General features: G+C 49.7%; 1 protein-coding gene across 16 annotated transcripts in view; it reads right to left on the bottom strand.

Annotated features, from left to right (window-relative positions):
- LOC144596779 (nesprin-1-like) overlaps nucleotides 1-15,088 on the bottom strand; it is a 468,061-nt gene that overhangs the window by 31,877 nt on the left and 421,096 nt on the right. For 12 of the 16 annotated variants that reach the window (XM_078405564.1, XM_078405565.1, XM_078405570.1 and 9 more), the window contains 8 exons: nucleotides 12,888-13,038; nucleotides 11,317-11,499; nucleotides 10,068-10,205; nucleotides 8,239-8,430; nucleotides 5,802-6,150; nucleotides 2,231-2,296; nucleotides 1,451-1,596; nucleotides 208-334 (listed from right to left, as the gene is read on the bottom strand). In XM_078405564.1, the coding sequence (XP_078261690.1) occupies nucleotides 208-334; nucleotides 1,451-1,596; nucleotides 2,231-2,296; nucleotides 5,802-6,150; nucleotides 8,239-8,430; nucleotides 10,068-10,205; nucleotides 11,317-11,499; nucleotides 12,888-13,038 (1,352 nt within the window). The remainder of the gene's footprint in view (nucleotides 1-207; nucleotides 335-1,450; nucleotides 1,597-2,230; nucleotides 2,297-5,801; nucleotides 6,151-8,238; nucleotides 8,431-10,067; nucleotides 10,206-11,316; nucleotides 11,500-12,887; nucleotides 13,039-15,088) is intronic. The other 4 variants (XM_078405576.1, XM_078405568.1, XM_078405562.1 and 1 more) reach the window with 3 other exon arrangements.

A 15,088-nucleotide genomic window follows, 5' to 3' on the forward strand; every position in this document is an offset into this window, starting at 1 on the left:
AAATGACTGGACATCATGTTTTAAACTACATAGAGTAACGCAGGCCCTTCGGCCCAGCTTTCCCACACCGACCAACATCCCATCTACACTAGTCCCACCTGCCCATATCCCTCTAAACCCGTCCTATCCGTGCGCTTGTCAAAATGTTTCGTAATGGTTGCGGTAGTTCATCTCTCCTCTGCTGCTGGATTGGCATTGGCGACTCACCAGAAGTCTGGGTCTCTGTACTTGTTAGGTTGATGAAGCCGGAGAGCTTATCTTCCTCCTCTTTGAGCTTATGCCCTACCCTCTTCACCGTCTCGATGCTCCCACGGCATTCCGACAAGAGTTTCATCTGAGGAACAGAAGAGGCGGCAGGTTAAGCACGTGCGGGGCGTACAAAGGTAGCAATGGGCGAACCAGCGATCAACACAACACACCCATTCCCTTGGTGCAGACGAGGTACCAACCTGGGTGGGAATTGTGGCAAACTGGGCAAGGGAGCGGAACTTTACAGGGCATGGACCAACTCAGTATCCTCTGGTTTATATTACAGACAGGGGCGGCACAGTGGCGCAGCGGTAGAGTTGCTGCCTTACGGTGTCAGAGTCCCAGGTTCAATCCTGACTACGGGTGCTGTCTGCACGGAGTTTGTACGTTCCCCCTGTGACCGCATGGGTTTCCTCTGGGTGCACTGGTTTCTTCCCACATTCCATACCCGTTTGGGTTTGTAGGTCAATGGGCATCTGTAAACTGTCCCTCGTGCCTAGGGTAGAACTAGTGTTCGTGGATCGCCGGTCGCAAAGACTCAGGTTGAAGCGCCTGCTTTCACGCTATATCTCTAAACTAAACTGAACTGCTGTTAGGCCAGTGTGGTTTCAGTGGAAATCTGCTGGAAACTTGACCTTGTTTCATTGGGGATTCACATTTGGGCCGTTAGGAGTGGAGGCTGTGCCTAACCACTGTGGAGATCACCAGTGGGGCCAGTGGAGTCCTGGGTCTCAGTGAGACAACACAGTGTGGTGGCTCTAGGGCACCTGGTGGTGTTGGGTGGTACCTGTCCAGGTTATTTACACACCTAGAGGTGTGACTATCTGCCATTACTTTTTTTGCTGGTGGGAAACTTTGCCAAATGCGTAACCTCCATTATTATTATTGCCCGAGGAGCCTGGTGAGTTTAGCTCAGCACCTAATCCAGGTTTACTTCATTTAATCTGTTTTCATTGTGGGGACTAGAATCACCTACAATCAAATGGGATAAGGTCTGCTAGGAACAGTAATCATGTACCAGTCGATCCGAAGTCGTATATACAAAGTGTTGGTGGAGCTTCAAATCCTTATTGAACTACATCCACAAATGAATGTCTGGTCATTGTATGCACACACAGTAAGAGCTAGGCTTCCAACATCTAAGTTTCCAACCCGTGTTGCTGATGACAGAGACATTCCCCACCCCACAGCCCGGACTCACGTAGCCCCAGTAGCTGGAGTCCAGCTCGGGACCGGTGGGCGTTTTGCTGCGGATGACGTTCTCCGTCTGCTGCAGGTGGTATCGGCTGGTGTCCAGGGCTTTGTCCAGCTGCCGGATCTGCGTTTCCAAGTGGCCGTGCTCCCCTGCTGGAGGGACAAGGACATGGGGTGAACCCGGAGGATTAGTCAACGGCTGCCAACTAATCCACAACACCATGCAAATCCAATCAACGCTAAAGGGGGCACGGAGCTGGGCACTCAACTACGAGGCTGTTTGAGCACCAAAACCTAGAGCAGAATCAGATGATGAAGCACATACACTCTCATCATCCAGAACCTACCTGTAGAACAAGGTGTAGGAAGGAACTGCAGATGCTGGTTTATACCGTAGATAGACATAAAATGTTGGAATAACTCAACTGGCCAGGCAGCATCTCTGGAGAAAAAGGAAAGGTCAAAAAGACCTATTTCTTTTCTCCAGAGATGCTGCCCGACCCCATTGAGTTACTCCCGCATTTTATGTCTATCTACCTGTACAAGTCAGGCCGCCAACTCCAATGGCACAAGCATGCACTGGCCACTAGACTGGTCCACGTAGGTTTAGAAAGGTTAGCTGCAAGTTAATTCAGTTTACGGTTGGATTTGCATTCCACAACACAAGTGAGGGACACAAAATCGGAGGTCAGGAAGGAACGATGCAAGGTCAGTATTAAAATGGGTTGGGTTTTGGTAGGGGTTGATGCAGGAGAGCCAGAACATGCTTGGGTGGTTGAATGCCTACCAGTGGATCTCAAAGTACTTTCAGTCAGTTTTAGATAGGCCTCTGGGCTTTCAGGAATCACTACATCTGTGGAAATAAGAACACAGTTGGCATCAGGCAAAGACCCCTCTCCGCTCTTTGCCATCTTCCGTCGTGGTCACCACACAAACATCTAGCAGGTAAAAATTATAGCATTCACTCTTCGTAACGTAGAACGTGAACCACAGCAAGAGCATCGGCACTGACCTGCCGGAGATTTGATTACTTGCGACAGAGTGGTACTATTTATCTGATGACTCTTCATTTAGATTGTTAGAAGTCCAACACCCAGGGTGGGTTCCTGGTGTTTAACACCAACACTCCTGGTGCCTAGTGCTCAGACTCTGAATGAAAACTGCTCAACTAGAGTTGCCAACACTTTTGTTTCCCAGGAATTGCTGCCTTACAGCGCCAGAGACCTGGGTTCGATCCTGCCTACTGGTCCGTACGGAGTATGTACATTCACAGTTTAAGGATAAGGGGGAAGTCTTTTAGGACCGAGATGAGAACTTTTTTTTCACACAGAGAGTGGTGAATCTGTGGAATTCTCTGCCACAGAGGGTAGTTGAGGCCAGTTCATTGGCTATATTTATCATATCATCATATCATATATATACAGCCGGAAACAGGCCTTTTCGGCCCACCAAGTCCGTGCCACCTAGCGATCCCCGCACATTAACACTATCCTACACCCACTAGGGACAATTTTTACCTTTACCCAGCCAATTAACCTACATACCTGTACGTCTTTGGAGTTAGATTTAAGAGGGAGTTAGATGTGGCCCTTGTGGCTAAAGGGATCAGGGGGTATGGAGAGAAGGCAGGTACAGGATACTGAGTTGGATGATCAGCCATGATCATATTGAATGGCGTTGCAGGCTCGAAGGGCCGAATGGCCTACTCCTGCACCTATTTTCTATGTTTCTATGTCTATTCTCCCAGTGGCCACAAGGGGTTTCTCCAGGTGGACCGGTTTCCTCCCACACTCCAAAAACGTACAGGTTGGTAGGTTGGTTAATTGGCTTTGGTAAAATTGTAATTGTCCCGAGTGTGTAGGATAGTGCTAGTGCAGGAGGTGATCGCTGGTCGGTGCGGACTCGGTGGGCCGAAGGGCCTGTTTCTGTGCTGTGTCTCTGAATTCTAAAGTAAAGTCTAAAGACTTCCTGTTAACTAAAGATTAATCCATTCCACAGAACTGTGAATAACATACAATAAAATTGTGCAGAAACAAGAAACTGCAGATGCCGATGTACAAACATATACACCAAAACCTGGCGACTCTTACATGCGGTCTCAGTGGACTATTTCTCAGCACTTTGTACTAATCGGGGATTGTGCTCAGGTATGGCAATACTTTGCCAAACTGTTTGTGAGAAAAGAATTTCACCGTACGTCTGTGCACGTGACGATAAAGAACCATTGACTACAGGTGGTGCCTCCATTCAAAAAGGTTCGGAGAGCACAGATGTGCAGAGTCCTATAGATGCAAATTATTAAACAGTCACACAATTTCTGCCCTTTTGTAGTTCCAAATTCTTGGAGTGACAGAAAACTTTAAATTACACTCCAAAATTATTTTTCCCCACCAGTGTACGAGCTTCTTTTCACATTGCAGGGAACACGTCCCTGGTGCAATCTTCCCTCGGCTTACACCGCCCCGTTTCTGTTCCCTCCAAGGAACAGAATCACCCATCTCGATCTGGGAAAAGGGAGCCTGACAAAAAAACAGTGCCCGTTCCGACTTCATCCATGATCGTCAGACATCCATCTTCCTACTCTGCTGGAATTCTCTGCCTCAGAAGGGGGTGGAGGCCAATTCTCTGGATGCTTTCAAGAGAGAGTTAGATAGAGCTCTTAATGATAGCGGAGTCAGGGGGTATGGGGAGAAGGCAGGAACTGATTGTGGTACTGATTGTGAATGATCAGCCATGATCACATTGAAGGGCGGTGCTGGCTCAAAGGGCCGAATGGCCTACTCCTGCACCTATTGTCTATTGTCCATATCACATACAATCCTTAAACAAACACAAGGCTCCTATTTTCTGAATGCCACCTATCTATCAACCTGTCGGATGTCGCGAGCACAAAAGGCTCTCTCCTTTTAGCCCTCCTAGAGCCCGAGTTTCGCACGGGTCAGGTTCATTCATTGTCTTAGACAGAAACAAAATGCCAGCACAACTCAGCCGGACAGAGAGAAGGAATGGGTGACGTTTTGGATCCAGACCCTGCTTCATTAATTGTCTTGTTGCCGCATCCTTGGAGCACAGGTAGTGACCATGCCGTGCTGACAGAGGGCAGCACTGTCGGATTGCCTGTCCCTTCTGCTGCCAACGTCAAACTACTGGTCCGCGTCAAAGGACCAAAAAAATCCAATGACACAAATTGAAAAAAGGGAGATTTTTCTGATGACCCAGCACTAAATTTACCCTCAAAGAAAATCACTGTAACCTAATTAACTGCCTGCACAAAATGATAAAGTGGCTATCGTGTTTCATAGATTGCAATCACAAGTCAGTATCAAATAACCAGACAGAAAGCATTATAAAAGATGCTGAAGTTGTGAAAAGTGCATTGGAAAGGCAAATCGTTTCTCTACTGCTGCCTTTGCGCAGTGCTGCTTCAACACAGTAGGCAGGAGATTCCACAACCGTTTTAGGAAGAGGACGGCAGATTTGGACCAGGAGTAGACCAGACCGAGCAGTGGTGACTGACTTCATTCTGCTTTTCAGAAGGATGCCGGACCGGTCGGTGCGTGAATGCTTTTGCCGAGAGCTGCCATGGACTTGATGGGCCGAGCGGCCTGCTCCTGCACTAATCGTCAGCTGACTATTGACGTAGGATTGGCAACACAGAGATCTGGTCACCCTACGGAACCTTCCCGCTCAGCGCCCAATGTATACCTCCCTGGGCAATCACACCCTGCTGTGACCCGCACTGATGCAACTCCAGGCAGGGCTCTCTCCTCCTCCAGTCCCACCACCTCGTAGCCCACACCCCCTCGGCCCATTCACTTCCCCACACCCCCTCGGCCCATTCACTTCCCCACACCCCCACCCTGTATTCTCCAAGTTCCTAAACACACTCTGCCTCCACACATTCCCTCGGCCCACCCCCTCTGCCCCCGACTCCCTCAGCCCTCCTATTCCCTCCCAGACTCCTCCAGCCACTGTCCCAGACTCCTGGCCCCTCTCGCTCTGTCCCCAACTCCCTCACCCCTTCCTGTCTGCCCCAGACACCCTCGTCCCCTCTTCCTCTATCCCCATTCACCTTGGTTCCCTTTCCCTCTGCCCCAGACACCCTCAATCCCCTCTCCTCTGCCCACTGACTCCATTGTCCCCTTTCCCTCTGTCTCCAGGCTTCCTCTGTGCTGTGTCGCTCTCCCCTCTGCCACGGATCATGGCCCCTTCCTGTCAACATCCAGACCTCCGTCTCCCCTCCTCGTCTGCCCCATGATTCCACAACCGTTCCTTCTCTGCCCCAAAGCCCTTCTCCCTCTGCCCCCTCTGTCCCCCCAGCCTCCCCCCCCCCCCCCAGGCTGAGTGGACCAGCTCACCTGCGAGTTCAGCTGCCCCCTTGAGGTAGAACTCCGCGTCGCGGTCTTCCCCCTCCTCCTCCTCCTCCTCCTCCTTGCGGCCCTCCAGCACCCGCGACACGGCGCTCTCCAGGTTGCGGCTCAGGTCGTAGTCGTGATCCCACTCCAGGGGGATGGAGTCGACGCTGGCCGGCGTGTTGCAGCCCGAGCGGGTGCCCCGGGCCTGCTGCGAGCCCGCCGACTGGCTCAGCGACAGCGGAGTGGCTGCCAACTGCTCGCCCGTCCCGTCAAACCAGTGCATGCTGGAGAAATCGCAGCTGTCGTCCAGCTCGCCCTCCCGGTCGGACATGTCCTGGTCATCGTCCGTCAGCTAGACATGGTGCACAAGACATTGGTGAGGCCACACTTACAGCATTGTGTTCCAGCTCTGGTCACCCTGTTACATGAAGGAAGGCTCCAAGCTGGAAACGGGGCAGAGGAGATATGGCCAGAACCCGAGGGCCTGAGCTATAGGGAGAGGTTGAGCAGGCTGGGAGTTCATTCATTGGAGCGCAGGATGATGGGGAGTGATTTCGCCGGGGTGCCAATTATTGCTGATTGTGGTTTATAACATCAATAGCATTCGAATAGTAGTTCTCTTGTTTCCAAATCCTAATGTATGGGTTCAAATTTTACCTCAGATGGTCGAGCATAAAATTCTAATGCAAGCTGAGGCAGTGTTGGAGTTTGGGTCTTTCCAGCAGGGTATTAAATCCTAGACACAATCTCTTCTCCTGCAGGCTGGCACGGTGGCACAGCGGTAGAGCTACTGCCTTACAGCGCCAGGGTCCCGGGTTCGATCCTGACTAAGGGTGCTGTCTGTACGGAGTTTGTACCTTCTCCCCGTGACCTGCGTGGGTTTTCTCCGAGATCTTCGGTTTTCTCCGAGATCTTCGGTTTACTCCCACACTCCAAAGACGTACAGGTTTGTACGTTAATTGGCTTGGTATAAATGTAAAATTGTCCCTAGTGCGCGTTGGGTCGTGATAATGTGCGGGGATTGCTGGCCAGTACGGTCTCGGTGGGCCGAAGGGCCTGTTTCTGTGCTGTATTGCTAAACTAAACTCCAAAGCCACTGACAAAGATCCAATTATTTTTGTGGACAGCAAGAAAGATTAGACTTTAGAGATACAGCATGGAAACAGGATCTTCGGCTCATTGAGTCCACGCCGACCATCAATCACCGTGAACACCAGCACTATCTTACACACCAGCGACAATTTACAAAAGCCAATTAACCGTTGAATGTTGTACCCTTTATCCTTTATCTGTACACTGCGGATAGCTTGATTGCAACCCACTCTTTTCTTTGACTAGATAGCACGCAACAAAAGCTTTTTCGCTGTACCTCGGTACATGTGACAATAATAAGCTAAATTAAACTAAACAAGATGCCTTACCAATGCAATTCAAGGGATCTCGGCAACATTGGGTGGCACAGCGGTAGAGTTGCTGCCTTACAGCGCCAGAGACCCGGGTTCAATCCTGACTACGGGTGCTGCCTGTACGGAGTTTGTCCGTTCTCTCTGTGACTGCATGGGTTTCCCCTGGTTTCCTTCCCACACTCGAAAGACGTACAGTTTTTAAGCTTAATTAGCTTTGGTAAAATTGGCCCTTTTGCGTAGGATAGTGTTAACGTACAGGGGGATCGCTGGTTGGCGCGGACTCGATGGGCCGAAGGGCCTGTTCCTGCACTGTACCTCGAAAGTAAAACAATGGGTGGTGAGGGTATGGAACAAGCTGCCAGAGGAGGTAGTTGAGGCTGGGACTATCCCATCGTTTAATAAACAGTTAAGACAGGTACATGGATAGGACAGGTTTGGTGGGATAAGGACCAAGCGCAAGCAAGTGGCTCTAGTGTAGCTGGGACATTGTTGGCCGGTGTGGGCAAGTTGGGCCGAAGGGGCTGTATCCACACTGTATCCATCACTGTATCCATCACTCTATGACAAACAGTATTCCACTGCAAATTCCTGAAAAGCAACATTACCAATGATTTGGGGAAACCAAGTTATTGATCTAGTGGGACTTGACATAGCATCGGGAAAAGCACTGGTCCAACCCCATCCCCCTCCAGAACAACATTTATTTTAGTTTAGAGATACCGCGCGGAAACAGGCCCTTCGGCCCACCGAGTTCCCGCACATTAACACCACCTGCACACACTAGGGACAATTTACAACAATACCACACCAATTAACCTACAAACCAATTAGCCTACAAAACTGTACATCTTTGGAGTGTGGGAGGAAACCGGAGCGCCCGTGGTAAATCCACGCAGGTCACGGGGAGAACGTACAAACTCCGTACAGACAGCCCCCTTAGTCAGGTTCTAACCCGGGTCTCTGTCTCTGTCAGGAAACAACTCTACCGCTGTGCCACCGTGCCGCCCTGTCTGAGGACAAATACAAGCACTAACCGGGAGTTGCATCAGCTTCTTGTAGTAGCGCTCCACTCGACCAAAGACCTCCTGATAGTAGCGCCGGAGTTCCTCCAGCTCCTCTTCGATTACCGTGGCGTCCATGGGTTCGCTCTTCTCAATGAGCTGCTCCCCTTGATGGAAGAGGGACTCGATTTTGGACTTGTACAGCGCTATTTCCTGCTGGAAGGCCTGAGGGATGGAAAGAGAATCAGTCGCCACCTGGAGCGATGGAGCCGCCAGAGCAAAGGCCCAGAGACACTTTGAAGAACAACTTTCACACGTTGGGTCACTTCCCGCAGTGAGCCAAATCTGAATTTCTGAGCTGATTTCCATGAATCTGTGGTGGTGAATCTGTGGAATTCATTGCCACAGAAGGGGGAGTTGGGGGAGTCCAGGACCGGGGCCACAGTCTTAGAATAAAGGAGAGGCCATTTAAAACTGTGGTGAGATGGAACTTTTTTTTACTCAGAGTGTTGTAAATTTGTGGAATTCTCTGCCACAGAGGGCAGTGGAGGCCATTTAACTGGATGAATTTAAGAGAGAGTTAGATAGAGCTCTGGGGGCTAGTGGAACCAAGGAATATGGGGAGAGGTTGGGCACAGGTTACTGATTGTGGATGATCAGCCATGATCACGATGAATGGCGGTGCTGGCTCGAAGGGCCGAATGGCCTCCTCCTGCACCTATTTTCTATGTTTCAATGTTTCCATGTTTCTAAGGCTGTGGAGGCCAAGTCAACGGATATTGGTACGGCAGAGGTAGATGGATTCTTGATTAGTACGGGTATCAGGGGTTGTGGGGAGGAGAATGGGGTTAGGAGAGAGTGATAGGTCAGCCATGATTGAATGGCAGAGTAGACTTGATGGGCCAAATGGCCTAATTAGACAATAGACAATAGGTGCAGGAGTAGGCCATTCAGCCCTTCGAGCCAGCACCGCCATTCAATGCGATCATGGCTGATCACTCTCAATCAGTACCCCGTTCCTGCCTTCTCCCCATACCCCCTCACTCCGCTATCCTTAAGAGCTCTATCCAGCTCTCTCTTGAAAGCATCCAACGAACTGGCCTCCACTGCCTTCTGAGGCAGAGAATTCCACACCTTCACCACTCTCTGACTGAAAAAGTTCTTCCTCATCTCCGTTCTAAATGGCCTACCCCTTATTCTTAAACTGTGGACTCTTGTTCTGGACTCCCCCAACATTGGGAACATGTTTCCTGCCTCTAATGTGTCCAATCCCCTAATTATCTTATATGTTTCAATAAGATCCCCCCTCATCCTTCTAAATTCTGCTCCTATCACTTATGAACATGAATACCCCGCCCTGTTCTAGCATGCCCTGCCTTCCCTGTACAGCACTGCCTCCAAGCACCTTCAGCTCCCAATCTCCCTCCATTTCTCCTCTCTGAAAAACGTTGCTCAATGTTTACCTTAACCCTATCTGCGTTGGACACATTCGAGGTTTGAAACACTCCACATTCTTGGCTCATGATGTCCAACTTGATTTACAATCTACTCTGGGTACTTATTATCTCTGCAGATTTCCACCCTGCTATATATTTTCTATTTGATCTAGCATTGCCTACACCTTGCATTAATTTAACCCATTAAGCTAACAGCACTGGTTCGAATCACAGTCACAGAACTGATGGAAGAGATCAATTCACCGGCCTCTGTAGAAAGAGCATGCAGATCCAGCAACTTAACGTTAAGACAGGGATGAAGTTAATGGAAAAGAGATTTGGGTGGCATGTTAAACACAGTGTCTATTCACTACCACCTGGGTAAAATAGCAGCCTCCATAAGGACTCCCAGATATCTGGCAATACCTTCAGCTGCTTGATCTTGGCTTGTACATCACATTCAGAGAAATGTTCGATGTTCGTCAGCTGTAGGTCCATCTCAGTCAGCCAGACCAATATGCTCTCCCGCATCGTTTCAAACTCCTCTCGCTGACCAATAAAGTACTGTTTCAAAACAAGAGAGAAAGCCACTGTAAGTTAATCTAGCTTCGCCTGAAGTTCACTATTAAACTACCCTCTCTTCCAAAGCAGACCCATCGAACTCTGTGCCACACAATCAGAAGTCAACCAGACTGTGCATTGTTTCTGCCCTCAAAGTGTGCTGGTTTGACTCACCCCCCACTACCTTTCATGTTGTTGCTAAACAAAGATACCCAAGTGTGGAAACGTATAGGGGGGGCATTACCGGGGGCACAGAGGTAAGATTGCTGCCTTACAATGCCAGAGACCCGGGTTCAATCCTAACTATGGCTGCTGTCTGTACGGAGTTTGCACATTCTCCCAATGACTCCCAGTACCAGAAAATGTCCTAAATCTCACTTTCCTCCTTTAAAATGCTGCTTCAAAAGTTTATTCAAGTGACTTTGACCAGGTTTTTTTGTCACCTAGTCCTCGTTCCTTGTTTATCTCAATCCCAAATCTACAGAAGACGGTCCCTCAGAAGGGCCTCGAGAGGTTTTATGGTGCTGAAGACGTTATGGATCGTGGCAGGCCCGACGACGAACCGCGGCCATAACCGACAGTAGGCCAGGCTCGCCCGCCGTGGAAGCGGGAACCCACCCGGAGAGACCCGGTGGGCCGCGCGGCCAAACGCAGAAAGTCCTGGCGGGCCGTGGCCTGTAGGGGGAGAAGCCGCCGAGTCCGGCCTCCGCTCGTCCCCCGAAGACCGGAGAACCGAAGAGGAGCAAGGCCGCGAAGAGCAAGGCCGGTCGGAACGTGAACTGGGCATGTACCTTCCTCACCCTTAAGGTCGACTGTAGGAGGTGACCACAAGGCACAATGGTGCACAGGGTGAGGAGGGGGACGTTGAACAACCCAGACGACGGTGATTGGCCCCGGATCGGCCGTTGCTCCATAGAACCTAACGAGCAGACCGGACTTCGGAACTGGTGCCAAATCTGACTACTTCAAACAGAACTTCGCCGTGTTTTGCACAGATGGCAATAAAGCACCATTGAGGTGGTGCTCCGCCCAATGCTATTCGTCACCGATGTACAGATGTGGACTGAATCTTGAGCAGAGACCCTCTCCCGGTTTCCCAGCAATGAAGCCTTACTTTTAATCTCCGGAGGATGGCCGTGACCCTGCGCTGCAAGTTGTCCCATCGCTGGTTGCCCTCGTGCACCATCTGTTTGAGTCTGCTGCCGGAGTCGGTGCGGTTCTCGCGGGCCAGGCGGCGGTACTGCTTGTTGATCAGCTCCAGCTGGGTCAGGCTCTCATGCACCTGCCGCTGGAAGGCCTGAGGACAGAAGGAGAGCAGACCACAACGTCCCAATTACTCTCCACGACAATTGCAAACACTCAATTAGTAACACTTTTTCTTTTTAATTGGTCCATGTAAAGTAGTAAATCAACTGGGCCCAACATAATAAACTTGCATTGTGATTCCCTGAAGCTGGATTTTTCAAAGGTTTCTTTGAAAAGCCGTGTAATTTTGGCTGCAAATGTGCGCATTCCGGTGGTCTTTATTTAGAATTCCTTGTGATAATCTAAGTTAATTGAAATGACTTCCTGTCAGGCAGCATTCCTTCATCTGTCTGACTGCTTGATGCTATCACCATTGCAAGGAGCCAGGAATCTTCGACACCCTCCCAAACTAATCACTGACAGAAGAAATCAGTAGACTTTAGTGGGGAAGCTTTCTTCAAGCGAGCAGGAAATTGTCGGGGCAGCATGGGGGTGGCGCAGCGGTAGAGTTGCTGCCTCACGGCGCAACGGGTTCGATCCTGACAACGGGTGCTGGCTGTACGGAGTTTGTACGTTCTCCCTGTGACTGCGTGGGTTTTCTCCGGGTGCTCCGGTTTCCTGCCAGGCTCCAAAAGCATGCAGGTTTGTAGGTTAATTGGCTTTTGTAAATCGCCCCAAGGGTGTAGGATAGAACTAGTGTACGGGTGATCGCTGGTCTGTGGGCCGAAGGGCCTGTTTGCACGTTGTATCTCTAAACTAAATCTCAAGTAGTACGTGACTGCTTTTTTTAAATACAATGTACAGGTTTGTAGGCTAATTGACTTCGGTAAAAATTGTAAAATTGTCCCTCATGTATAGGATAGTGCTACTGCCAGGATCGCTGGTCAGCTGATCGCTGATGATGGCTGGTCAGCTGATCGCTGATGATGGCTGGTCAGCTGATCGCTGATGATGGCTGGTCAGCTGATCGCTGATGATGGCTGGTCAGCTGATCGCTGATGATGGCTGGTCAGCTGATCGCTGATGATGGCTGGTCAGCGCAAAGGGCCTGTTTCCACTCTATATCTCTAAAGTCGAAGGTAAAGTCTAAAGAAACGCCATGAGTGCAACGCGAATAATCAAGAAGCTGAGGATATACACAAAACGCTGGAGTAACTCAGTGGGTCAGAGACCCGAAACGTCACCCATTCCTTCTCTCCAGAGATGCTGCCAGACCCGCTGAATTACTCCAGCATTTTGTGCACACCTTCGATTTGTACCTGCATCTGCGGTTATTTTCCTGCACAAGAAGAAAGCTGAGGTGCCCTGTCTAATCCTAGTTAAAAGTCACAAATGCAGCCACAAACAATAATGTGGTTCTGCATAAACCGTTCGAACGGCCAGGAGGGGCAGAGGTAGGAGGTTCTCCAGGCTGCTGAAGGAGTCTCTTTGCTACAGCACCTCAAATTTCTTGAGTTCCTCTTTGGCCACCGTGTAGAGAACCTCAGAGGAGTTGGGCACGGCCGCGGTACGCTCAGACGTTTCCAGCCACTCGTCGAAGCGAGTATAGTCATCCAGGAACTTCTGCCACAACCTCCAGGTCTCCTCAATCCTGAAAGAGAGGAAAAGGTTACAATGCGTAGTATAAGAAAATAACTGCAGATGCTGGTACAAATCGAAGGTATTTATTCACAAAATGCTGGAGTAACTCAGCAGGTCAGGCAGCATCTCAGGAGAGAAGGAATGGGTGACGTTTCCAGTCAAGACCCTTCTTCAGACTGATGTCAGGGGGGTGGGACAAAGGAAGGATATAGGTGGAGACAGGAAGATAGAGGGAGATCTGGGAAAGGGGGAGGGGAAGAGAGGGACAGAGGAACTATCTAAAGTTGGAGAAGTTGATGTTCATAGTAGGAGGTTACAACGCTTGGTCAGTCTCAGTCTGAAGAAGGGTCTCGACCGGAAACGTCGCCCATTCCTTCTCTCCCAGATGCTGCCTGACCTGCTGAGTTACTCTAGCATTTTGTGATACAATGCTTGGTCATGCACAGTTAACCCGTGGGAGGAGGAAATTAAAAACATTCTACAGGTTTGAGCTTAGTTTATTGTCACGTGTACTGAGGTACAGTGAAAAGCTTTTGTTGCGTGTTAACTGGATTACAATGGAACCATCCACAGTGTACTGATACATGATAAAGGGAATAACGTGAATAATGATTAGACAATAGACAATAGGTGCAGGAGTAGGCCATTCGGCCCTTCGAGCCAGCACCATCATTCAATGTGATCATGGCTGATCATTCTCAATCAGTACCCCGTTCCTGCCTTCTCCCCATACCCCCTGACTCCGCTATCCTTAAGAGCTCTATCTAGCTCTCTCTTGAATGCATTCAGAGAACTGGCCTCCACTGCCTTCTGAGGCAGAGAATTCCACAGATTTACAACTCTCTGACTGAAAAAGTTTTTCCTCACCTCCGTTCTAAATGGCCTACCCCTTATTCTTAAACTGTGGCCCCTGGTTCTGGACTTCCCCAACATTGGGAACATGTTTCCTGCCTCTAACATATCCAACCTCTTAATAATCTTATATGTTTCGATAAGATCCCCTCTCATCCTTCTAAATTCCAGTGTATACAAACAAGCCTAGTCCTTCCAGTCTTTCAACATATGACAGTCCCGCCATTCCGGGAATTAACCTAGTAAACCTACGCTGCACGCCCTCAATAGCAATTAGTGCAAGATAAAGTCCTGTAAAGTCCGATCAAAGGGTTTACAATCAAGTAGATAGTTGTTCAGGACTGCTCTCCAGTTGTTGTTAGGATGGTTCAATTGTCTACTTGGTGATGGAAATCTCAACACAAAACCCAGAGAATTCTGCAAATACTCAGCATGTCAGGCAGCATCTGCGGGAAGAGACAGAGTTACTGTTTGGGGTCGAATTTCTGAAGAGGGCTTAGGTTTAAGGCAAGAGGGGTGAGATTTAAAGGAAATCTAAGAGGTTTTCCCCTCACAGAGGATGGTGGGATGCATGGGATGAGCTGTCAGAGAAAGAGGCGGAGATGGTTTCAATTACAAAGGTTAAAAACATTTGGACAGATATATAGACAGGAGACGTTTTAGAGGAACATGGGCGAAATGGGACTACTCATGAAGGCACCACGGTTAGCATGGGCGGGTTGGGCTGAAGGGTCTGTTTCAGTGCCGTACAATTCCATGACCGTCTCTTCCCACAGATGCAGCCTTACCGGCTGAACGCCTCCAGGAGTTTCTGATTTTATTACGACAGGAGAAAGTTCATGTCTAGTGAGAATACCAGAAATCTGCTGGCTAAATGAACTAACTGCTAGAAATCCTAAGATGTTTTAAGGCGGCACAGTGGCGCAGCAGTACGAGTTGCTGCCTCACAGCGCCAGAGACCCGGGTTTGATCCTGACCATGGGTACCGTCTGTACGGAGTTTGTATGTTCAGCAGTAAGAGTTGCTGCCTCACAGCGCCACAGACCCGGGTTTGCTCCTGACCACGGGTACGTCTGTATGTTCTCCCCGTGACTGCCGTGGTAAGGCAGCAACTCTACCGCTGCGCCACCGTGAGCTGTGCGTCTCCCGTTCAAATCAGGGCAGCAAGACAATAGACAATAGGTGCAGGAGTAGGCCATTCAGCCCTT

The sequence above is a fragment of the Rhinoraja longicauda genome, chromosome 9 (genome assembly GCF_053455715.1).
Source record: "Rhinoraja longicauda isolate Sanriku21f chromosome 9, sRhiLon1.1, whole genome shotgun sequence".
In the NCBI taxonomy this organism is placed as follows: Eukaryota; Metazoa; Chordata; class Chondrichthyes; order Rajiformes; family Arhynchobatidae; genus Rhinoraja; species Rhinoraja longicauda.